General features: G+C 37.6%; 1 protein-coding gene across 13 annotated transcripts in view; it reads left to right on the plus strand.

Annotated features, from left to right (window-relative positions):
* The window catches only part of ATE1 (arginyltransferase 1), a 171868-nt gene that overhangs the window by 12903 nt on the left and 132232 nt on the right, over positions 1-26733 (plus strand). For 6 of the 13 annotated variants that reach the window (XM_074373521.1, XM_074373518.1, XM_074373517.1 and 3 more), the window contains exons 2-7: positions 2158-2221; positions 4566-4628; positions 8506-8609; positions 10535-10789; positions 15855-16084; positions 19055-19183. In XM_074373521.1, coding sequence (XP_074229622.1) covers positions 2160-2221; positions 4566-4628; positions 8506-8609; positions 10535-10789; positions 15855-16084; positions 19055-19183 — 843 coding nt within the window. In that variant the 5' untranslated portion in view covers positions 2158-2159. Of the gene's footprint in view, positions 1-171; positions 242-490; positions 797-2152; positions 2222-4565; positions 4629-8505; positions 8610-10534; positions 10790-15854; positions 16085-18016; positions 18146-19054; positions 19184-26733 lie in introns of those variants that run through there. The other 7 variants (XM_074373525.1, XM_074373524.1, XM_074373519.1 and 4 more) reach the window with 5 other exon arrangements.

Genomic DNA, 26733 nt, shown 5'->3' on the forward strand with positions numbered 1-26733 from the left:
GGAGGGACGCGCCCAGGATGGAGTACCGGCCCAGCCCCTGTCAAGTGGAGCGAGGGCCGAACGAACGCGGCTCTCCGGGGAGTGGCGTGGCTGTCAAAAATAAAAACGGATCTCACCTCTGATTCATCAGGGAAGCTTCTAGAGGCTTATTCTTCACACAGGTGCTCAGACGTGCGAGCTAATGATTGTCTCGCAGGAGCCGAGTGTGGAAACAGGTGTCCATCGTCAGTAGGATGGTGGGGTACGTGATGGCACGCCTGCCGGGGAGCGCTGTAGTGTGGTCAGTTACGGGGGCTCACCTGTAAGTGCTGATGGTGATGTGGAAGGATCCCGGTAGTAAGTGCGGAAGGCGAGGTGCTGGACAGTGAGTGACGGTCGTGCTGTTTGTGGAGAAAACGGTGTGTCTGGAAGACACACGTGCGTGGGCATCCACGGAGGACATGTCTCTGGGAGAATGTAACAGGGAACTGGTGACCAGAGTCGCTGCTGGCGAGGGGCCCTGTTTGTACTGATGTGTGAAAATTGTACCAATTGTTTGTGTGCCATGTCATTTCTCCACCCACCTCGATGACAACACAGCCAGCCTACAGTACCCTCCACCCCCAATTATGATTCAGGTTTCTTTCGGAAGATTTTTTGGTTTGTAGACAACATCATGTTTGTTTCCTGCCTTGTCATGCTTTGGCAACAGTAGAAACTCTTATTTTGAAGAATAATCTGGCATTGTGGAAAAATGGGATATCTACGAAGGTGTAAATTTGGGTGGTTTCCGTATTAAAAAAAATTCTACCCTACGGTAAGGGAATGATTTGGGTGATTATGGTGTGTCCATCTACTCATTAATTAAGTGTTTACTAGGTGCTTCTTGTGGGGGAGACGGAGTAGAATGTAGCATAATGCAAACATCAGGAGTGACGATTATGAAGATGAGTTAAGTGGAAAAAACATTTAGAGTGGTGGGATAAACGGAGAAAATAAGCAGGATGGAAATAATGTCTGTGACATGATTACAGGTCTGGGAGGGAGAAAAAAAACCCAGCAGAAGCACACCAAATGGTGACAGTGATTGCCTAGGGTTCTTAGCGATTCCTCCCTTCTCTCTCGCAGAATTTTAGAATAGCGATTATAATATATATGTAACAAACAACTTATATTAAACCTGCCTGAAGTTTATATTTAATAGGTCCTTAATTATCTTTTTCTCGTAATTTCATTAAGAGAAAAACCGATTAATATAAATATCCTTCGTTTAAAGTTCTATGGAAACAAATCTGCTTTCGACCTTTTCACCTAAAGAGAGAACTGTAAAAACTTCTGTCTCGATTTTGATTTTAATAATACAGGGCGCTCCATCTATTGGGTAGGTAGGTTTTATTATTTCTATTTCACAGATGAGGAAGTTGAGCTTCAGAGTAACTTGGTGTTAATGAGCGCCTGCCAGGCTTGTGGACATTTCTGCTGTGCTCGAGCACCCATACTTTTCTCACATCCTTCTTTCTCGAGCCTGTCTCTGTCTTTACATACGTCTGTTGCAGTTTACTGTTTACAAGGGTAAAACTCATTTTTCTTTTAACAATCAGTGTTTTCTTAGTCTTTATTTTTTTTCCTGGTTGCATAATTATTTCGTCATATTGATAATACCACAGTCCCAGTAATCACTTTTCTGTTCCTAGGCATTTGGATTTCTTTCAGGTTTTATACTTAAAAGGAATATTGTTGTATGTATAGTTTTGTCCTGTTTTCAATGTATGAGACTGTTCTGTAAACACATGTGAAAACCAGGAGAACTTACTTGCTTTCTAATTCTTCTGAAAAGACCAGCTTATTAAATTATGTGAGATAATATTATGGTTTAAAGGTGTGATGTAATTTGATTGCAGTGAGGACCTAAAATTATAATGTCATAGAGACTATTGACTAATCCTGAACTGAATGTGATCACTTAATTTTAAAAATTAGGATAACCTTGATACATCCTGTGTTTCATTTGTATTGTGTATTTTGTCAAACTAATAAGTATGAAGTATGTGCAGACTTTCATTTCTCCCCTGTGAGCTAGGTATATTTTTTGCTTCAGTATTCACATTTTAAAAATCATGTGAGTTTAGAAAAGTGAGAAGTTCCACCTGCTGTAATAACATGACACTTATTTTTCAGGCATGTGGGCACATTCCATGACTGTTCAGGATTATCAGGATCTCATAGACCGAGGATGGCGAAGGTAAAGGTCCTTGATGCAAAGATACTTCTGATATTCCTCAGGTTCTTCTCATAATTGAAAGATATTGTTTGCCTTTAAAATGTTTTCCTGTTGTTGAAAAGAGATTTAAAAGAATTTTTATTACATTTTGTTGTGTAGAGATTTGGTTCTCGTTTTTAGGGTATTTATAAGGAAAATTTGACAAATGTAGAGAGTACATTATAATAAACCTCATATACCTATCATCAGGTTAACATTTTGCCAATCTTGTTTCATCAGTTTTCCTTGCTCCCTGCAATGTACTGAATGTTGGTGTTCCCGCCAAAGTTCATATGTTAAATCGTAACTCCCAATGTGATGGTATTTGGAGGTGAGGCCTTTGGGAGGCGATTAGGTCATGAAGATGGAACCCTGATAAATGAGATTAGTGCCCTTATAACAGACCACGGAGCTCTCCCTTGCTCTTCTGCCACGTGAGGACACAACAAAACGATGAACCAGAAGGCTTGTCTCCACCTGACAACAAATCTGACACCTTGATCTTGGACTTCCCAGCCCCTAGAACCATGAGGAGTAAATTTCTGTTGTTTGTAAGCCACTCAGTCTGTGGCATTTTGTTACGGCAGCCCCAATGGAATAAGATACCTCCCCACTCCCCCCACAAAATTATTTAAAGCAAATTTCAGATATCATGTCATTATAGCTGTACTAAATATGTGTTTCTAAGAGGGAAGAATTTTTTTCTTAACATATCCAGAATACCATTGCCATACTTTCCAAATTTAATAATCATTATTTGATGTCACCTGTTACCTAGTTTTGATTAGATTTTCTGCCTGTCTCAAACATTTTCTTTCTCCCCCCATTGCTTAATTTGAATCAGGGTTCCCTTAAGGTCCACACGTTGCCTTTGATGGCTAAGATTTTTTGGTCGTTATTTTTATGTAGATGATTTTAGAATAACTATTAGGTGAAGTTCCTTACATAAACATGAGCAACGTTAAGTGCCACTACTCCCCAGAAGACATGGGCTTGAGTACAGCACATGAAACTACACAGCTTTCTCCGGAAGTAGATGAATATAGTCAGATGTTCAAAGACTGCCGTGATAGGGAACTTTTTTTTTTTTTTTAAGGTACAAGGAAGCTACTGAAGGCTCTTATGTCAGAGAGAAGTTTGATGGAATTTGTGATTTGGAAGTGATCATTCAGATAGCAGAAAGGTATCTGAGGGGGCGATTCTGAAAGCCAGAAGACTAGTTCCAGAGGTGATTGCAGTATCCAGATGTGAGATGGTGAGGACCACTGTCGTCGTCAGGAGCAGTGGCTGTAGATTAGGAGATAGATCAGAGGGAATAGACTTAGGAGACATTTTAGAAGTGGAGCACTTGCTGTCAGGAAAGGGAGGTGCATTAGAGGGAAGAATGTGGGAGGACTCCCAGGAGCCTGGCTCGGGAACTGAACTCATGTCTTTACTGGGGCAGCCATAATGAAATACCACAGATCGGGCAGCTTACACAAGAGGAATTTATTTTCTCATGGTTCTGGAGGCTGGAAATCCAAAATCAATATGTCCACAGCTTTGGTTTCTCCTGAGGCCTCTCTCCTTGGCTTGCACCTGTCTGCTGCCTCGCTGTGCCCTCATGTGGTACTTTCTCTGTGCATGTGCATCCCCCGTGTTTAATGTCTCTCTTTATGTCCAGTTTCCTTTTCCTATACGGACAGCAGTCAGATTGGATTAGGGTGCATCCTAACAGCTTCATTTTAAGCCTAATCACCTCTCACAAGGCCTTATCTCCAAATACAGTCACACTCTGAGGTGCTGGTGATCAGGACTTCAACATAATGCATTTTGAGGGGACAAACTTCAGCTCATAATGTCATGACTCTGCATTAACTGAGATCCAGAAAGCATGGAAAGGATCAGATTGGTTTGGGGGTACATTGTGCTTGCACATGGAACCCCCAAGTGTGGATGGAGTAGGCAGCAGCACACATCAGTCCCACAGCATCCTGGGCAGTTTTCTCTGCCCTTTCCAGTGTTGAGGGAGATGGCAGGTTGAAGCATGTAAGGGACTGCAGATGCTGAAAAGAGGGTAATTGAGATCATTAACCATGGGGTACATATGTAAAGGTTTAGGAAAGAAGACGCTACTCTGGCCCTTCGTATACCCATACTGCAATATTAGTTAGCTTATGAAGAGTAACTAAGCCTAAATGCATTTTTAACTGTTAATTAGATTTTACCCGATTTTTGTTTACCTGTTGGTTAGATTTTTCCTTAGATTTTTGTACCCCTGTACTAATCTACTTGGCTACATTTGAAAAATTTGTATGAAATTAACAAAACTATTTTATAATTTTAGAAGCGGAAAATATATGTACAAACCTGTCATGAACCAAACTTGTTGTCCTCAGTACACAATAAGGTAAGAATTTTAACTACTAGAATTCTGTTAATATGAAGATTGTGTATAATTTTTTTCGTAGAATCTTGCTTTTTTCTAAATGTTTATTTCTATCCTAGGTAGACATTCTTTATAAAGGAAAGCAAATGAGTTGTGTTTTTTCTGCATACTGATGCTATATTCATGTGCCGATCAATAGCTTTTAATAATGTTGGATTGTTCATTTATAAATATGATATGAAAAAATATACTATTTAGCAATCTAGTCAATAATACATGAAATACTGGGAGAATATTGGTAAATACTTAAATTACTTTTAGATACTAAATTTTTATAGGTTTTAGCTTAGGATTTTCCACATTCTAGTGTATTGCTCGGTACAGTGATTTTATTCAAGCAGTGTCATAGGGTCCTGTGTGAGGAGGAGGGCTGACGCTTAACCCGCATATGTTCAGTCTTGTTTTTGTCATTGGAAAACTTAATCTAAAAAGTCTTTTTTCTTTTCCTACAAAATGTTTGCTTGCTTGATTTTATACAATCTTTTATCTTTCCCCTGTGCCCCTCTTCCTCTACCCTAACGTGGAAGGATTTTTCCTTCTCTGATTGTAAAGGTCTTTCTCTTCTCCCTCATCCTCCTTCCCATTCCCCTTTCGCCTTCTGGTAGAAAATAGGGAAAGTATGTAAACATCGTGAAGCGCGTCTGCAGTTTCGGTGTGTGTGTATGTACTCTCAATAAAAAAGCAAACGCAGTTGTGTCCATCACGCTTGGCTTGTCCTCACAGCTGTCTCCCGTAGTTGCTCTTAATCTGTTTTGGAATTAAAGAGAATTTGATGAAAGTTACAGACCCTCTCTGCAACAAAACAGTACAGTAAGAGAGGAGGCATACAGACAAAAATATGTAATATTTTACACATTAATTTTAGGATGATCACTGACTTTCAGAATGTCGCTGATTACTGGTTAAGAATCCTTTCTCTTATCTAACTGGTCATAGGCCTGGTACAATAAAGAGAAAAGATGGATGTCTGGTTTGCTGACAGCATCTCATGTAGTATAAAATGACAGAGTAGCTCCTTCAGCTTTAATGGTTAGGAAGTGGTGGCATCTTCAAAGGCACAAGTCATTTTGCTTCAGATAGCAGTTTATTATTGGAATATGGCTAGAATTCTGTTCAAATAAGTGTCAGGACTGAATCCTGAGAATCTTTAATCAGAAAAGGCCAATTTTAGTGGGTTAAAGAAAAAGGTAAAAGCTTCTATAATTTATTGGGTGCTTGTCTCATACAAAGCACTCTTCCAGGTATATTGCTTTTATGGGAAAGGATTTGGTTAACATTGTAAAACAAAATAATTATGAAGTGTGAATTTTTCTTTGCATTTTGTAATTTTGCATGGAATCAAACATTTCCTGAATTGTTATCCTTTACATAACTTCAGTGTTTATATCGATCTTATGGAGTCATTTTGCATATTTATTCTTTTGATTATACTACAGTGAGGCCTTATGAGGCCTTATGTAAAGGCAAGGTGGTCTAGCCTACAACTTGGCTTCTTGTGAGGCAAACGCTGGGGCCTGCCCATATGTGAGCCTGAATGAGGATGAACTTCCTGGCTATGAATTTTTGCTTTTTTTTTAGTTTTACTTTTTAACAGTATTATATCTGCTAATAATTTAAAGAATCAAATAGTTCCATAAAGCTTATTTTGCAAAATAGCAATCCTCTGAAACCCCCATCCAATTTTTTGTTTCCCGGTGCAGTCACTTTCAAATCTCTTAACTGATTCTGTCTTTAAGTAACATGCTTATATAATTATAATGCTTGATTTTTAAAATTGGTTTTCCCCGTTATCTCTGGGCTTCTCTCTTTGAAAGATAGAGATTTAACTTTATTTCACCCCTACCCCACTGTCACATTCAAGCTCATGTTTATTTATTTGTCCTCATCCCCAGCTTCCAAATACTGTCCTTTTGGATAGATGTAGTCATGTCATTATGTCTGCGTAAATAGGCCTCACAAGCTCAGCTGTGTAGTAGCCCATGATTACTTTTTCTTTCCTGCACAAGTTTTTACTTTCCCTGGAGTTGATCGTTGCTATTTTTAGTTTCATAGTTTTCTAGGTACTTCCATCGGTATAAATTTCCTCTTGGTGTGTTTGGATGCTTTTTACTCTTACCATTTTTATCTTCTTGAAGAAAATCTCTTGTGGAGTCTTCTGACCTGCTCTGGTCTGGACCGGTGGTCTCTACACCTTGTTCGTCACTGTCATCCTGTTATCTCTTTTTAACTGTCATCTTGAGGATTCTCTTTGGGTCTTGAGTTGGATTCTGTCTCCTCTACCCTCTTTCTTGTATTATCCCCTCATTTTAGTGAAGCATATCTTCTAATAGCTTCCTGAGAAAAAAATACATGAGAGGTGAATTTTTTGAGACTGTGTGTGTCTGAAAATGTGTTTGTTCACTATTCAAACTTAACTTAAAATTTGGCTGGGTAGAGAAGCGTAGATTGAAAATAATTTTCCTTTAGAATTTTGAAAGCTTCGCTCCATTGTTAGGGAGTCCAGTGTTGAGAAGTCCCAATGGCATTCTGATTCTTATTCCTTTGTCCAAAACGTACTTTTTCTCTTCAGAGGTTTTTTTGTCTTCAGTGTTCTGATATTTCATAATATATTTGGCACTGTGTTTTCATTCATTGCATACAGACTTCAATGTAGGGGCTCCTCCCATCATGTCCTTCAGTTCAGAGAAATTTTCTTTTTTTGGTCGATCTTCTCTTTTCCCTTTTCCTTATCTCTTCTATAATGTCTTTATTCAGACATTGGACTTTTTAGACTGGTACTCTAATTTTCTTTTCAGTTTTCCACATCTTTTGGGAGATTTCCTCAACTTAATTTTCCAAATCTTCTGTCTTCTGTTTAATTTTTTATTCTATTATATTTTACTTCTAAGAGGGATTTTTGTTCTTGGACTTTTAAATTTTTTAGACTCCCTTCTTCCTGTGTACTCTTTATCCGTAGCCTCCAAATTGCTTTCCCCAATTTTTTTGCACCTATCTTTGTATTAGATGCCCTCCTCAAGTGTCTGGTGATTCCAGCTTTCCAGTGTCCCCATTGGAAATTTTACCTACTCTGTTGGGCCTTGTTTACTGTGGGCTTTAAGTAGGGTGATCTGGCTAGGCTGCTCTGTGGAAGAATCCCTGATGTCAGTATTTTAAGGTCTGATCACATTCTGGAGAGAAATTACCATCTGCTGTTCTGGGGTTGGGTTGGGGAGTGGGTTGGAGGTCTCAACATTCAGCATGTAGACTTCTGTTGAAGCTTGCTGTTTCCAGTGCAGTCCATTGCTTTCATCTGTGCCTGTATCCCTCATATAAGAGACCTTATTTTTACTCTTTCTTAAACGTTTGCCGTTTTCTCCTGGGTTGTGTAGAGAGTCATTTGTGTAAAATGAGGGAGACTATCATATATGTAACTGCTTCCAAAACAGACTTTCAAGGGATCTTCCTATTTTTAGACTCATTTTCACTCTTATCCTCTGAGGTATCAGGTCTCACCAATTCTTAAGACTTTTAGGGGTAATGTAGAGAAAACTGGATAACCTCTGGCTTAGGATTCAGCCTTCTTTGGTCTGCTGAGTCAGTGAGCACTGTGCATCGGCTTTCTGGTTTCCAGCATTTCTTCTATTCGTTTTTCCCTAGTGGTTTATGTCTTTTCCCTTTTTAAAATAATCTCTTAACTGTAGTTTAGTGAGATTTGGGGTGGGATTAGAGGCTACATTAAGCTCTGTCTTTACCCAGAAATCTGAGGCATGAACTTGGCCTCATTGTAGTACTATGCAGAAGTGATTTGATTTCTTCAAAATTTGAGTTAACCTTTTAAATATTTATTTTGCTTTCCCAGGTGCCAACCTTTACAGTTTCAGCCATCAAAATCTCACAAGAAGGTTTTGAAGAAAATGTTGAAATTTCTGGCTAAAGGGGAAATTTCAAAAGGACATTGTGAGGGTAAGATGAGATGGGGTCTAAAAACTGTTTACTTTAAATTGATCTTTCTTTCCGAGGTTCTTACTTTCAGTCATTTCTTAGGTAGGGGAAAGGGGTCCCACTATAATCAGACACTGCTGTTACTGTGATGGTGATGACTGCTCTTAGCCCTGCTGTCACTGTTAGCACTGCCCGCTAAATCAAGGATATGGGGAGTATATGCCAGGGAAAGTCTCGTTTGGGAAGAAGAGAGGACCACTTTAAAGATGTGATTTCCTGGAGTTTATTGAAATTTTAGTTTTCACAGTTCTTTGAGAATTCTTAATTTTATTTGGTCCTTAATAGGCTTGTGAATTACATAGAAAGTGGCATTATCCCTAGAGAGATAGAGATGCTTATATGCAACTCACACAAGATTGCGTGACCACTTACAGTGCTGAGCAAAGCTCAGCTTTTCCGTGTTTGAGGAAGGTCTTCAGTAAATTATATTGCCTGAAATTGTTTCTTACTTTCTAATAAATTTTGAATTGTGAATTTTCCTGAAAGGTAATTAGTAACATTTAATTTACTTGGGTTACAGATACTTTGCTTTTTCAGTTTTTTCAGAGTTTTTGTTGCTTTTTTTTTTAAGATTTCCTATAGGCACTGCCAAATACATGACCATAAAAATTGGGAATACCGCCCATTCCTAGAGCTCTTTTTCACTTTTACCATAGAAAATGCCTAATCCTGGGAGCCTCTCACCCCAGTCTTAGGTTGTTAATCTGTTCCCCAAGTATGTTTTGAATGCCTACAATGTCCTAGTACCTCTTTTAAGTACTGGAGGTACAGTGACCAACAGGACAGGTAAGTTCTTTGCCCTCGTGCACTGTCCTTAACAGACCATAATTCAGAACTACTTGGAGCAGACTTGGCAGAGCTGGGGACAACAAAGAGGCTGGAGGGCTCTAGGTCATATTGGAAACATCAGAATTTTGGTATAGCTCTGTTTAGTAATGTTCATGTATAACCTTAAAGGTTAAACGGATTTTCTTGGTTAGTTAGTATACAGTTTTTTTCAGTGACCAGGAATCATCCTCTGAATTTCAAAAATTAATATTCAGATTTTGAGGATGCTACCCATTTGTTTGTTTTATTTTTTGATGGGGAAGCAATTAGGTTTGTCTGTCTGTCTGTCTGTCTGTCTATCTATCTATCTATCTATCTATCTATCTATCTATATCTGTTTATTTTTAATGGATGTAGTGGGGATTGAACCCGGGACCTCGTGCTTGCTAAGCATGCACTCTACCACTGAGCTATACCCTCCCCAGGTTGTTCATTTGTAAATTGAGGATTGCCTGTCTTTTTATGTAGCTTTTACATTTAAGTCTTTATTTGACTTGTAGACTTCTGAATTATTTATACCTGCAACTTAATTCATAGGAGTGCTAATACTCATTAGGGTAAAAGTTTAACAAAGAGACACTAAAATGCATAGACTGAAAAATGATAGAAGTCTGTTTCTTTCCTCATATAACAGTCCAGTGAGGGTGTTCCAGATCCACCTGCAGCTCTGCTCCTACCTCAGCCATTCTGGGACTCTCTTCAACATATCATTTCCAAAGTCACTCTGGTTTTTGCTAATCCAGCCAGTGGGGAGGGGGAAGGGTGGAAGTTCAGGGTCATAGATTTCCTTAAAAACAAGCGAGTCACAATTGGACATTTCAGGTGGTTATATTCCATTGACGGGAGCGTGGCTACAGCTTGTGAAGGGACTGGCAGTGCATTCCCTTGGTAGTAATCATGGTCTTAACTACAGCTCTGACTTCAGAAGACAGGGGAATGGATTTGGTGGACACACTAGTCTCTGCTGTGTTGAATCAAAAAGGGGCATTTTTTCCCATGTGTGTCTTAATTGTGTCAGACGGCCTGACTGATGGACTTGGATCTTTTTTGGTTTGTAGATGAGCCCATGGAGCCCACCGTGGAGGATGCTGTTGCGGGTGACTTTGCATTAATAACGAAATTGGATGCACAGTGTGACCTTAGAACACTCAGTGGTGACTTCAGAGAGAGCTTAGAGAGTGAAGAGAAGAAGAAAATAAAGAGCTCAAAGAAAGAAGAATCTAATGAATTAATTCAGTCACAAGATATAGAAGAGAAGTTGGGCTCTGGTGAACCATCACATTCAGTTAAAGTGCATACAGTCCCTAAGCCAGGTAGTGCAAGTTTGTTGTCAGACCTTGTTAAAGTCATACTAAAGGATTTTCTTTGGTGCTTGAGACTTTGCAATCCCTGGGCCCTCTCGTGAGCTCAAAAAGTGAATTACTCATGAAATCTGTAAAATAGATCGCTGTTTTACACAACGTGTCATTACCTGGAGTTAGATGAACAAATTATTTTGTTTAAAAAGCCTGAAATAATAACCTTATTATCCTCAAACACAGACATTTTAAAAGAGTTCCATTTCTTTTTGCTACCTTAGGCCCTAGAGGCTTGAGGATCAAATTTTTGTCAGACGGTATGGTGCTAAACGTTTTAATTTTTGGTGTTAAGTGAGACAAAGTAAATTTTAGATATTATGTCCAAAACATAGACATTGTAAAAAGCTGCAGTTTATCATTAGATTTCTTTGTGTAATCATAATTAGAGTTTAAAAATTTACAGATTTTGATATTTAAGTTCACCTTTAATAAGATAAGACTTATTTCTGTATCAGTCATAAAAATAATAGGCTTAGAAAATTTATCCAGTATTAAATGGGTTTATTATATATATGTGTGTATGTATGACTCTTTCAAAATTATTTTGTTAAATGTCAATTTGCATAGTTATTCTGCTTCAGTTCTTGAATTTGTTCTTATATTTATTTATACAAAATAATCCAAGGGAGAGATTTTTATACCATTTTAGTTTTTTTGTTTAAATTGTAAATTACATATGTTTAAGTGCAGAAAACTTCACATCTTTATTGAATTTTTTTTTAACATAAAGGATTTCTTGGTACTTAAATTGATGTTGGTCTGAGAGTTCATCCTAGTTGATAAGAGTAGTCCAATAAAATATTTTGAATGACTTAGATAATTTCTTTCAACTCTTACTCTCTTGGGCATTAGGGTCAGTCTGTTTACTGTTTTTATTTTTTATTATAAAAATTAGTCCTAGTTTATAAAATTTGAAAAACCTGTATTTTGAAGAATTTCAAACAGACAAATGTAGACTGAGTATTATAATGAGTTTTCAAGTACCCTACCCTCGTTTGAGACAATTTTTGACTCATGGTGGCCACTCTTTTTTTTCTTCCAGTTTTATTGAGATATAATTGACATACAGCATTGTATAAATTTAAGGTGAGCAGCATAATGATTACATCACGAAGTGATTATCACAATACATTTATTGTGGTGAACATCCATCATCTCAGATAGGTAAAAAATGAAAGAAATAGGAAAAAAAATGTTTTCTTGTAGAGAGAACTCAGGATATACTCTCTTAACAACTTTAATATATAACAGCAGTAATTATATTTATCGTGTTGTACATTACATCTCAAGTATGCTTTTAATCTTATAACTAGAAATTTGTACCTTTTGACTTGCCTTCGTCCAACCCTGCACCTGACCACAAGTCTGATCTCTTTCTATGCGCTTGTTTGTTTTTAAAATGGCCAGTCAGCTAAACTCATATCCAGTTCCCCCTTTCAGTATTGTGTTGAAGCAGATTCAGACATTATATCATCCTGTATTTCAGAATGCATCTCTAAAAGCTAAGTACTTTAAAAAACATATTCACAGTACCATTATTACACCTAAGTAAAATTCCTTAATGTTACTGAATATGCATTATGTAAATTTCTCATTTTTAAACAATTGTTTGCATCTGGATCCGAATCTCTTTAGATTTGTAGGTTCTCATTTCATCACTCCCACTTTTTTATTGCAGTTTGTTTATTGAAGAAACTGGGTTGTTTGTTCTGGGTTGTTGGTCCCAGTCTCTGTATCTGACCCATCACATCTTACATGCACTTTCAAATGCTCCTCTGCTGCCTGTAAGTTGATAATTGATGTAGAGCCTTGATCAGATGCAGTTAAATTTTGGGTTTTTTTTTTTTGCTTTTTGGAGGAAGGCAAGTCTTAATCAGATTTAAGTTCAAATTATTGCTTTAAGAATTGGTAAGGGTTTGAGGATTACTTCACGAGTGGTGGGGTATTGTTTCAGGAGACATACAGTGTCTGGGTGCCTCTTTTTGTTAAGTGCTTCTAGCCATGGGTGGTCAATGTGTAAATCCATTGATCCCTTAGATTTTCGAACTTTTTCATTTATTTTTTCATTTACTGACTGAAATACTTCTAAAAAGAGTACTTTCTTTGCATCTGTTTGTTTCCCATAAGATAAATTCTTGATTCTTCCATTTTATTTTCCATCCTTCAAAATAAAATTTTCTAATAGTGACCAGTTAATTTTTTTTTTTTTGTATTATTGTGAACTCATGGATCTGAACACATTTGCTATGTTGTAATTCTTTGCTCCTATGGGAGCTTCTCTAAGTTGGCTTCTGAGTCCTTATGATACAGTTGTACTAGTCTTGACAGCTTCCTTGCTACCTGGTATAACGTGATACTCCTGGATCATCTTGTACAGCCATTTCTCCAAGGAGTCCTGGTTCCTTTTGATGGGAAATGGTACTTGGAGATCACAAACTAGGTTGGATGTGGCTGTTATTGCTACTGGCTTGGTCATTGTTTTCTAGTCCTTTTCAGTGAGCAGTCTTAAAGGTTCATGAATTCATATTGATATTTTCAAATCGAATTCAGGACTGTAGTATTTTTATCTTTTTTGTTTGTTTTGCATTTGTATCTTGTTTTTCCTGCACCGAGAAACCTAGTTCTCAAGGACATTGGAGATGGTATTTGCCCATTTGCTTTATCCAACATTACACAATAGTTTTAGAATTATAATACTAACCTTACCTCCAGTAGTATGGTTACTGAAACATTTAAACACTTTTTTACAATTTTCTTTTTCCCCCTTAGGACATCTCTCACTAAGAATGTGAGACTATTCTTTTAAATCATAGGAATCCTTGTTTTGGATTTTCTCTGGGAACTTGCGTTTTCATTTTATTTGAACAGTATTAAAAGTACATTCCCTTGAACTTAGCTAGAAATTATGCAGATCTACCTACTGAACTGTATTAAAACCACTGGAGACTAAATCTAGGATTCTTGAGTGGTTTGAATCTGTGCGTACAGGGTTGGTGTGGTGTGCTGATCTTATACTGATGAGTTATTTTTATTCTGCTGAAGGAATTTGTTAACTTGGGGAGATCTGTGCCCCCTAAATAAACTGAAATCCTGATTTGCTGTGCATTGTAGTTTGCACCATGATAGTACATACATGTAGTATGAAATGACCATGGTAAAGATTGCTTAGTCTAATGAATGAGATGTGTAAAGCTGACAGAGGTAATCTTTCATAAAAATACTGAAAAGTTGTTCCTCAGTTTGTTCTAGATAATTTCATAATTTGTTCATAATTGGGAAACTTTGGTAGGGAATGTAATTTTGAGTAACTATAGAAAATGCAGGTATTTTTTCATAATACATTTACAGAATGCCTATATAGGCAGAACATTACTTTAGGTACTCGTGATATATATGATAGTGAATAAAAAGATGACCCTTCAGTGGATAGTAGATACTGTTTTATGAGCTGTGCTGCATTAACTCATTTGATCCTTCAGAACTCCATGGGTGGGACTGGTTATTATCTTGGTACAGACAAGGAAGCTTGCCCAAGGTCATCTTGTCAAGTGACAGAGCTGACCTCAGGTAGCCCATGTCAGAGTGTGTGCTCTTGACTGATAACGCTGTTGTGTCTCTCAGAACAAACCTGAGAAAAGATACATCCCCTGGCTGAAGGAAATGAATTCCCTAAGGCGGCAGAGTGGTGGCTAATTACAGAATCACTCTTATGTTGCTGGTTTAGTAGACTTAAACTCAGAATCTTTTTTTAAAGGTCAGCTTTGCTTTTAGGTGGAACACATGTTAGTGAAGTTGTAACGGCAGCCTCACTATCAGTGAGCTCACTGTTTTCTCATCAGGTTTGTTTCTGTTGACCTGCTCTTGGTCTCTGGCAGGTCCCTTTACAGTCTAGGTCTTAATTTCCTTCTCTATAAAATTGAACTTGCTAGTCTTGTAAACCTTCCTAGTGCTGACTTTTATATGATTTGTGAATACTGTGTTTCAGGATCCTAAATTAAAAAAAAAACTTTCACTAATAGCTTTTAAAAATTTATAAAGTTTAGTGTTAGAAAAATTGGAGAAAAGAGAACACTACAAAAAAAAAAAAAAGAGAAGGGAAAATCCTTTCTTTATTTCTAAACCTGAATAAGATGACTGATAACATGGTGGTATATTTCTTTCCAGATTTCTTCCTAAATATTTTAATGTATATATATTTATATATAATGTTTTAACACTGAATAATGACAAATCCCCTAAAATTTCTAAAGCATTTTAAATGACTGTTTGGTATTCTATTGCTTACTGTTGTAAAAATTCTGTAATTATTCTATAATTGGACATTAAGATTATTTTGAGGGTTTCATTTGTGTTCATAGTTAAAATTTTCTCAGGATGGATTCCTTGAAGACAGCTTCCTAGATTAAAGGGTACTTACTAAAATTTATGGTTTATGATAGTTAAAGTTTTTATATTTTAAAGGGTTACCAGTTTGATATTTGTTCTTTCAATCGAAGCAAAACTCTGATTAACTAGAGCTGAACTAGTGAGACCCTTCAGATAGATGAAGAGAGACACAAAGATCTTGAACTAAGCAAGGATTCTTTTTTATTAAAAAACCTGCCAGAGTATGTTCTGGGATCGGCACTTACTTACTCCCAGTTCCTAAGCATTTTTCTATGGCACCAGTGGTTTCAGAGAAGTGTCTCAGAAATGAGCTGGAGACAGCAGTGTCCTGAAGTGGAAGGTTCTTTCTTCTCACAAAGGCAGAGAAGTGGATGAATAGTTACAAGAAAAAATATTTTTCAACAGTAAGAGCTGCCTGAAAAGTTTGTGTTACTGTTTACTTTCTGTGGCAGTTCCTGCTTCTAAGGTAGAACTTACCTTGGAGCTCTCCTCTGTGGTCCTCCGGAGCATCCACCCAAAGCTAACCTAACAGTCGGGACTCTGTGGACTTACTCTGTAGAATCGTTGAAACTTAAAAAAAAAATATTTCTAGAGCCAAATGTGATTGGTCTAATATTTTGAAATTCTTTTTTAGGCAAAGGGGCAGATTTGAGTAAACCTCCCTGTCGAAAAGCAAAGGAAATCCGGAAAGAAAGAAGAAGGTTAAAACTCATGCAGCAGAACCCAGCCGGAGGACTTGAGGGTTTCCAGGCTCAGTGTGAACCACCAGCTTTGTTCCCAGCAAAAGCTAAATCAAACCAGCCCAAATCACTTGAAGATTTAATCTTTGAATCTTTACCAGAGAATGCATCACACAAGTTAGAGGTACTTTGAAGGGTGTTTTTCTGTTTTTGTTTGTTTGTTTTTGTTGGGTGCTTTGTTTACTTTTCACTTGATAATACAGTTGATGTTTTGCTGTTTAGTGGGAAATGAAAGTGAATTGGGATGAGGGGCATTTATGTTTAATTAATTGCTACTTGAGAAAAACTATTAAGAATTGAGAAAAATAGGCAATTGACTACTAAGATTGTGAAAATTCCAGTTTTAGAATGTTATTAGGTAAGGTGCTCTGGCTTTTTGTATCCCTTGATTAAAATTTAGTAGTTAGAGTAAAAAAAAAATACTGTTTAAAATTTCATTTTTGGCAGTTTTGGTTTAGCTAGTGAAAGAATAGTTCACAGTAGGCAAACCATTGTTGCGTCCATTCTGTTTTTCTGATCTAGGCAGGGCGGCAAATAGTCCTACATGTGCACGCCAGCAGTGAGGAATTAACTAACCACAGTCCTAAATGTACTAATGTAATCCTCTCACTAATTCTCCCAAACCAATTTAGGCATAATATGAATACTTTTAGAGTATTCCTCTTACTTTCTCCAAATTGATTTATATTTCAGGTTAAGTCTAGATTTTTTGGTATCAGTTTGGTATTTACAATTTTTTTTTCTAAAAGATTAGCTATAATGATTTTATTATATTCTCATACTCGATAAGTAACTGGTCAGCCTTTGAATTTATAGCTTAATATCATCTAAGAACATCACTTATCACTAAAGCCCTAATACTAAAAATTAACTGGATGCAGTTTAAACTAACCTTAGGACAATATATATTATTAGACATAAGTTTTGACAGCTTTGACTATTATAATTCCTTGGCTACTCTGATTTTGGTATTGACTTTCTCCTTCCCAAATTGTAGAGAATTAAACACACTACTTAAAATATTTTATAAAGAGTCTTTTATCTTTTGATCAAATAACAATGTGTTCAGGGCACCAGGCACACCTAACACGCAGTCCTTCAGCAGGCAGCCCTTACTTTTACGGTAGGGATACCAGGGTGCATGGAGATGTGTCATCCACTGGGTGTCACTCTTTCTTCACAGAACTCATGGCACAGATGAGAAGTTTTCATTTATGCCTTTGTATTATGTGGCGTTTGATTTTCTCTTTTATTATTGTGTTTTGCTAACGTATTTTAACTGATTAGTAGATAAAGTTAAAATACACTTTAGCCATTGCTATGTGTAATTACTGTCTTTAATGCATTCTCATTTTACATATGAAGAAACTAAAGCACAAAGAGGTTAATTTATTTACTTGACTAAAATGGTGACATTAAGATTTAAGTAAAGGAAATCTGACTTTAGAGCCTTCATTTTAAACGATGCTATGAAACAGGAACACTCGTTTTTTTTCAGTGGAGGTACAAGGGAGGTGATGCAGGACCTCGTGCATGCTGGGCCTGCGCTCTACCACTGAGCTCTATACCCTCGCCCTGGATAGGAACACTTTTTGAAGGTTATCTTTTACACTTATAAAAGTTGCAAGTTTAGAGTTAATGATGCGTGAAAGAGTGTCCAGAAAATACATTCATTTTTAGCCTTTTGAACTATTTACTGAAAGTAAGTTGTGCACAACCAACATGAACAGTATTTATTTGTGTCTGTGTCTTAAGTGCCAGAAGTATCCTACCTTTTGACAGTAGAGGCAGGCTGACATAATTTGATCATAAAGCTTAGTTTTAGAATTTAGACAGGATCCTCTGCTGTGTTGATGAGTCCGTAGTTTGGAGAAATAACTTTTTTCTTTATTTACTAACTGGTTGATTTTAAACATTAATATATTATTGTTATATGTTTATGTTTAATATTTGTATTGGAACTTTTGGTTCTTTTTCGGTGGGAGTAACTGTGAATGCATAGTCCATGGAATGAATAAATGAATTAATGAACATTGTTTTTTAACTCCTTCTGAAGGTGAGGGTGGTGAGATCATCTCCACCAAGTTCTCAGTTCAAAGCCACATTTCAGGAGTCTTACCAGGTCTATAAACGTTACCAGATGGTTGTTCACAAGGACTCACCTGATAAACCAACTGTGAGCCAGGTCAGCAGGCCAAGTGTAATTTTTCTATGCAAATGAAACTTTCCCCTCTATTTGATATCATTGTATGAATTCTTGATTTGTGGTACATTTAATTTATATTCAATTTGCAGTATATCTGCAAAAAGATAGGACTGTGGGATAGTGGACGTTCTGAAAGTGCAAATTTTACCTAGTGCCATGTTAAGTGCCATTCTTAGATAATTTTTAAGTGGAAAGTAACACATAAAATGAATTATCTCTATTTAAAGTCACAATGTTTAGATGCATTTCTTTCCAAGTTAGTAATAAATAGATCTCTAGGTTAAAATGTGAGAGAAAAAGTTAAAAAGCTTTATTTTCATGGTAGGCATACTTTGCACAACACGGTTCATGTGCTTTATCTCCATTTAAAAGTCATGCATAGAGAGAGTTCATAGCAGCTAAATTACTCTCGTTGATGTACTGCCCATACACAGCTGAGTGGGGCCAGAAAAGTAAGAGAGTAGAGTGTTTTAATTGAAGTCCTCATATGCTTATGATTTTATAAATCAAATTACCCAAGGGGAAGAAGCTTAAAACCCTTAATCTAGGTAGAGGTGACAGAAGTAATGGCCGTTACATTAGCAACAGTATTGGCTCTGGTGTTTGCAGAGAACCACAGTAGGTGGATAGAGAAAAAAACAAAAGAAAAGAAAAAGAAATTTCCTGGCCCTTATGAACTGACATTTTTCCTAAATTTTGCTATAAAGTTAGTGCTTCAGGCCCTGTGCCAGTCCACCTGTTCCAAAGATTTATCCATTTCATGAGAAATTCCAGTGTTGAGCTTTGGAAGCGGATTTGCGGAGATCTTACTCTAGCCTCACCTTCAGAAGCACGTCATCAGGGAGAGGTGTTTCAATGGCATTTGCTTCTATTTTCCTTGCTCTGAAGGTGAGGTTAGTACCTGTCTCCTTTGAGGACCCAGAGTTCAAGTCGTCCTTCAACCAGTCATTTTCTTTATATGTCAAGTATCAAATGGCCATACACCAGGATCCGCCTGATGAATGTGGGAAGACTGAGGTACCTTTCCTTAAACGTTTTTTCCTGTGTTGGGTGAGGTTGTCTTTGAAGAAGCATTGGTATATATCCTTCTCATGCCATTTCCTTATCTGTTAAGTAGAGCTGATGAGCCTTTCAGTGTGTTTTACTGAACTTTTGTGAAAAGGAGTCATACGTGTATCATTTTAAATCCCTCAGGAAAAGGGATATGTTTTTACTCAGGGTCCTCTCCAGAAACCTGAGTGTAGCGTGTTTATATGTCAGTCATCAGGCTGCATCAGCAGACATCACTGAGTGCTTGTTATGTGCCAGACGGTGCACCACAGCACACAAGAGGAGTCTCCGTCTTCAAAGAATTGATGATCAAATGGGAAAGACGGGCCAAGAAACAAGCATATCTTGACAGGAAGCAAGTGGGAAAAATTGCATCTGTTGAGGTCATATTGAGCATCATTTAACAAGCCTTTATTGAGGGCCTACATTTTCCAGCTGGTGATAGATGCATAAGAGATTGTTTAATTGTCACAGTGGGACAGTGATGTGTTGGGAGAAGGATGCCAACGGATGCAGGAGGATTAAAGTTTTGATTTTTTGTTCGTTTTTGTCTTTTCAATGACACAGAATGTGTTAGCTTAGAAGAGATGATTAATAAGGCAGGAGTAAATGTGGCACGTTCCCTGAGAGAGGGCTGACCTCTGGGTCTCCCACAGCCTTGGTAGTTAAAGTGTGGTCTGCAGGCCAGCAGCATCAGCGTCACCGGGAATGCAGAGTCTCCGGCCTCCCCTCAGGCCTGCTGAATCAGAACCTGCGTTTTGAACTAGGTCTGCAGGTGATTCACGTGCAGATTCCATTCTGAAAAGTGCTTCCATAAGTTCCCTGTTGAGATGTGTAGCTGTGGGCGATAGCATTTGCAGAGGATAACGATTCTGCCGGGTGCAGGAAGCATCCTTTGGTATTCTCAGGTGGTCTTACTCCTTTCTGAACGTTGCTCTTTCCTGCTGCCCTGGAGGTTCTGGCTCTGTGCCTGCCTGCCTACCAGGTGTGGACAGTTGGGCCAGAATACCCTGCCATGGTCTGATGTGTTTACTGGGTAAAATAAAGATCACTTTTCCACGAGCTCTGGCTCCCCCCCCCCCCCCCCCCCCAATTTCAGGCCTCTGTGAAGTCCATTCCGGGAGACTTAGTTCAGTGCTGAAGTTTATAGTCTTAACTGGGGAGACAGATTGGTAAGCAGTTCCAGTGCTGTTTGAATTAGCTATTGGATTGGTAGGGAAAGCCACCTTAGTGTGGGACTAGGGGTTAGGGAGGTTTTTTTGATGGAAGTGACATCTGAGCCAAGTCTGAAGACATGAATGTTTATCAGGCCAAAGAGGGAGACAGACATTCTTGGCAACAGGACTGTGTTAGGAAGTATAAAGCACCACCTATGGAATATTCTTGCCAGAGAAATTGAGCCTGAATCTACAAGCTTCTAGATGTAGTAATTCACAAAAATATGAGGGATAAAAGAGTATTTTAAAATGAAACCTGGTCAAGTCTATAAGACAGATGATCTTGTTTCTTTAAATACATAATGAACAAACTGTTTTTAAAAAGAGAGAAACCTGCTCCAGGTTAAAAGTTATAAACTTAAAAAAAATATAGAACTACAATACCATAATCACATCCAGCAGAATTAACAATAATTACGTAAGGTGGTGTCCAGTACATTTTCAGTTTTCTTTAGTTGTCTGAAAAATGTCTTTTTACAGTTGGTTTGTCTGAGTCAGGATCCATGTTAGGTCTATACACCACATTGGGTTAATATTCTCTTAAACATCTTTTAATTTAGAACAAATCTTCCTCTTGTTTTTGATAGCATTTAAAAAAAGAAACTGGGTTATTTACTTTGGGATTAACTTTGCTTCCTTCTACTGATTGTTTTTGAAGGTGTAAGCAAATATAGATGTGGTATCTGTGGGTGTGGTGTGTGTACACGGCATGTATGCATGTATTTATATCTCTTTATATGCATGTTTATACTGCACACCATGCTACGTACACATGTCCTTATATATACACCCATTTCCTGCCCTTTTCTTAGACAGAGGGGTAGTGTAGCAGACTTGTTTCCATCTTAGTGGTCACTTCCCAGCAATACATGGAGAGATCTTCATTTTCTAGCTGCATGGTACTCTTGTCATGGAAGTGCCATAATTTTTTCAGTCATACCTTTATTGCTGGCCATTTGGCTATTTATAGTCTTTTATCCTCTCATAGTGTTGCAGTGAGTACCCTTGTGCCTAGAATTTTTGTATTCTTGTCGGTGTGTCTTTGTTACAGGTGTCCAGGTCAAAGGTGAATTTCTCTACAGAGAGTCTGCTGTCCATAATGGTTGTACCCTTTTGTACCAGTGTCTATGAGATGCCTGTTCCTTCATGGCTTTGGCCGTAGAATATTTTGTAAGAATTTTGGATTTTTGCCATATATATGGGAATGAAATTTCTGTGTGGTTTGAGTTTTCATTCCTTTTATCATAATGAAGTTAAATGTGTGTTCTTATGCTTAAACTGCATTTGAATTTTGCATTTAAAATTTGAAATATGACATTTTTGCTTATTTTTCTAGGGGTATTGCTTTTTTTCTTTTCGCTTCTTAGAAACTCTGTGTATTAAGGACATTGGCCCTTTGTGATAAAAATTGTAGATACTCTTTTCTGGTGTGTCATTTATCTTTTTGCTTTGCTCAACAGTATTTTGGAATGCAAAAGTTGATTTTTATACCATCAAATAATGTAGGGGCCAGAATTTTTAGGGCTCTCTGCTGAGCTCTTTTGATTTTAACCTTAATGTAACAGAGAATCATTGAAGGATTTTAAATAGTAGAGCTATAGAATTCAGTTTAGTAGTTGTGAAGAAATGTGTTAGATAGGACTTAATAGGCAATAGAAAACAAAGTTGAATTGTTTTTGAGTTTTTTTTTTAAGAAAGTATTTATTTGCGTATGTAACAAAGAAGTTCTGGCTTCAGTAGATCCTGGGGAAATACCATCAGATCTGTGTCTTTTGCTGGTATTGCCAACCTCAATTTCCTCTATAATGATTTAATCTTAGGTAGGCACATGGTGGCAGAGATGAATACTGCCTGTTTTTGGTACATCATTCTCACAGCTAGTGATCTCAGCAAAAGATAATGGTGCTTTTTTTTTCTGATGGTTTCAGTAAAGAGTGCTAAGGAAGGTACTGAGTAGCCTAACTGGAGACAAATCTTTATCCCTGAACCAGTCACTGTGGTTGGGTTGGAGAACTCTGGTCACGTCTGGATCACATGCTCTACCCAAGAGGTTAGGTGGAGGAGGGTCCTTACCTGAACTGCGTGTTGTAAAAAGTAGAGCAGTGGTTCCCACCATAATGTTGGACATCCTGGCTGGCACTGAAGGTCACTTTGGTGGCAGGATTGTGGGAGATTTTTATTTAAGAGTGATGAGCCTCAAGGCAGAGCCCAGGTGAGGTATGATGGAACCGAAAGTAAGCAGTGGTGGACAGAGTATGGTAAGGGTACAACAAATACTTAGGAGGTGGAATTGGTGAGGATTTGGTATTTGACTTGAAGGATCTTTGGGGAGTTAGAAATAAGGAGAGAGAGAAGAGTCCAGATTGATTTTTTTTGAAGTTCTTCCTTGGATGCCTGGGTAGATCCTGTTGCCTTTATCTGAGGAAGAAGAAATTGTGCACTTAGGGTCATAAAATGAGCTCTGGGTTGGACAGGTTGAGTTGGAAAAGCTTAAGGGACAACTAACTGAAATCAGCATCTGGCACTTAACATCTGGACAGGCTAGGCCAGTGTTCTGTATCAAGGCACCAGGTATGATGGAGGCTTTAAAAAAGGCTTTGTATTCTTCTGTCTTTGTGCTTTAAGAAGATGTGGGTTACATTTTCTTAATTTTGTTCTATGTTATGGGACAACTCTAATGTGTAATTTAAATGACCCATATTATAGGGTAGTAGTCTATACTGTAAAAGTGATAAATGTATTTTTTTTAAGAAAAATGACTATAGCATTTAATTAAAGTAAATTTTATTGTGAGCCATTCAGAGTTCTATTTCCTTTTGCAAAAATGAGTTACTGTATATTTTAAATTTACATTCACTATCATTGAGTAATACTGAACTCTGGGTACATAATATGACCATGTGTTTAAGAAATACATAATGAGTATTTTTACTGTAGCCAAATAGTTTTGCGTTAATGATTCATTTTATAGGATAACATGATTGCAGCAAATTCATCCCAGTGGGGACGTTTGTGATAGTATAGTACTTTGATTTCATACAAGTTTATTTGGCTTTGATAGGTCCTTTGACTTTGAGGTCATTCATAGCATTTTATGACATCTGACTGAATTCATATGGAATTTTCAGAGACATTTGAAATGATACTGTTTTTCATATGGGCCAGTTTGTCTTTTCTCTGAATGTAGTTTCTAAGAAATAACATGAGATAACATTTTGTAAGTCAAGACCCTGTGCTGTGCTTTTTTCTTTATAGCAGCTTTATTGAGACATAATTTACATACCATACAATTTACCCATTTAAAGTATATGATTCAGTGGTTTTTAGTATATTCACAGAGCTGTGCAACCATCATCACTAACTCCAGAGTGTTTTCATCACCCCCAGAAGAAACCCCAGACCCATAGCGGTCACTCCTTGTTATCTGCCAGACACCCCAGCTCTAGGCAGCCATTATTCTACGTTCTGTCTCTGGATTTCCTTAATCTGGACATTTCATGTAAATGGAATTGTACAATACTGGTCTCTTGTTGACTGGTTTCTTTCACTTAGCATAATGTTTTCAAGGTTCATCTATGATTCAGCATGTGTCGTACTTCATTCCATTTTATGGCTGAGTAATATTCCATTGTATGGATGTACCACATTTTGTTTCTCCATTCATTCATTGACGGACATTTGGGTTGTTTTCATATTTCGGCTTATATGAAAAGTTTTGCTGTGGACATTCGTGGACAAGTTTTTATGTGGACATGTTTTCATTTCTCTTGGGTATTTACCTACAGTGGAATTGCTAGGTCATAGGGTAACTTTATGTTTACCTTTTGAAGAACTCCCAGACTGTTTTTCAAAGCACTACACCTTTGTAAATTCCCAGCAGAAGTAGACAGTGGTTCTGCTTTCTCTGCATGCTCACCAACACTTTTTTCCCCTTTTTTTCTTTTCCAATTTATAATTTTAGCCATCCTAGTGGGTGTGAACTGGTTATCCCATTGAGTTTTGATTTTCATTTCCCTGATGGCTAATGAATGATGTTGAGCATCTTTTTATGTGCTTTTTGGCCATTTGTATATTTTCTTTGGAGAAAATGTCTATTCACATTTTTTGCCCATTTTTAAAGTTGCATTATTTATCTTTCTGTTATTGAGCTGTGAGAGTTCTTTATATGTATTCTAGATATGAGTCCTTTATCATATATGTGATTAGAAATATTTTCTCATTTTGTGGGTTATCTTTATCTCTAGTAGGATTTTTTGTTTTAAAATCTATTTTGTCCGATACTGGTATCGCCATTCTATCTTACGGTTCCTGTTTGCATGATACATGTGTACCTTCTTTTGTCTTCAACCTGTTTGTATCTTTGAGTTTCAAATATGTCTCTTTTAGAGACCATATATTTGTGTGTGTTTATTTTATTTTGGAGGGAGAACAGTTGCTCCCTCTTAATTGAAATGTTTAATCCATCTATATTTAGTGTTATTCATAGAGTTGGATTTATGTCTTAATTTCACTTGTTTTCTCTGTCTCATGTCTTTGTTCTTTTATTTTTTTACTCTTTCTTTTGCACTAAATGAGTATTTTCTAGTGTAACGTTTCAATTCCTTTAATGATTTTTACACTGTATATTTTTGAGATGTCTTCTTAGTAGCAGCTCTAGGGCTTACCGAATACATCTTGACTCAAGAGCGACTTCAGATTTTATACTAACTTGATTTCAGTGAGATATAAAAATGTTACTTCTGTACCTCTAGTCCCTCTTCCCTTTTTTATGCTACATACAACATGTATATATATGTTATAAGCTCAATATGTGTTATAATTATTACCTTATATGATTTTATGTCTCTTATAAAACTGAGAAGAGGAATAAGAACTAGTATATATTTATAATTTGTTAAAATTTACCTTCTGATTAACCATTTCTGGTTCTCTTCCTTTGTTTCTGTGCATCTGAGTTACCATTTAATATAATTTGCTTGCTGTGTTTCAGCTTTGTCCCCATCCACTTCTTTATGATGTTGCTTCAAATATATTACTTTTCTGTATGTTACAGTCCCAACAGTGCAGTTGTGTACATATTGTTTTATACAGCTGCTTTTAAAATCAGTTAAGAGAAGAAAGGAGAACATGCATTTGTATTTGAGAAGCCTCTGCTGTCACTCCCAAGAGGGGCTCAGTCTTGGACGTTGCCCAGTCCCCCCAGGATGACAGTGGTCTTACTAGTGTTGTCTTCGTCTCTTTCTCTGATCTCTCTTAAGATGTTTGTCTCTGTTGGTTTCACATCCAGCTCTTAGGCCCCAGGAATTGCTAACTGGTTGCTGCATTGTTTTTTACAGTGCCCAGGGGCATAAATTGCTCCCTAATGTGATTTATTAAATTTAGGTCCTTTTGCAGCGGCAGTTTTTGAGGCCAGTCTTTGAGGTTTGTTCTTTTCCCAAGAGGGCACTTCTTCATTGTCTCTTTTCCTGTTTCTCTCTGGTAAACAAGCTGGCCTACGGGTTTAACTTGTCTTTATGGAACTACTAGCCTCCTCTTGATTGCTTCCACCCAGATTTGTTTCCAAGTGCTCCCTTAGGTTTGAACTTCCCCACGCTCTGTTCCAGAGTCCCTCGGGATTGCTGAGGAGCTCTCTGTTCTTATGGCCTGCTCCCTTGCCCTGTGTCACTAACCTGGAGCTGTGGGCTGGGACGGTGGCTCCTTTCTCTTTGAGGGACACCTCTGCTTTATGAGCAGGGCATTGGTCAGGAGCCAGGTCCTAGCTCTGGTCTTTTCTAGGTAAATGATTAAATTTGGGGCTCATCAGGGAATTTTAAGACCTATGAGCCGCCCTAGTGAGAGTTCTGTGTAGGGAGATGGTCACTGCTGCAGATGGGGGTCCTTTACCTGCTATGTTTTCAGCCTAGAAATTCTTCATTCGCTTGGCAAACCCTTGCTTACAGATAGAGAGTAAGCACCCTGTGGGGATGGCTGCCTTGGGCAGCTGGTGTGGACATGCTGCGTTGCTTCTCAGTCTTGAAGTGTGGCACTTTATGTTGAAGGACCCTAATTCTCGTCATAGAATACAAATAGTAATTTCTCTCTGTACCTGGCAGCCATTTTCTACCTGAATAAACAGCCAGTGTTCCTGGGCTTAGAGGCAGAAAGAGAAACTAAAAAAATTCTCCTTTGAAAAGTATAAGTGATCTGACCTGCTTTCCGGGCTCCATGCAGCAGCTCGCTGTGCGTGGTTTTGTCGGTATAATGGGCCAAGCCAATTTAATTATGTTCAAGAAAATACACTTTTGCTTTTGTTGTTGTAAA

Source organism: Camelus bactrianus, chromosome 11, assembly GCF_048773025.1.
Source record: "Camelus bactrianus isolate YW-2024 breed Bactrian camel chromosome 11, ASM4877302v1, whole genome shotgun sequence".
Classification (NCBI taxonomy): Eukaryota; Metazoa; Chordata; class Mammalia; order Artiodactyla; family Camelidae; genus Camelus; species Camelus bactrianus.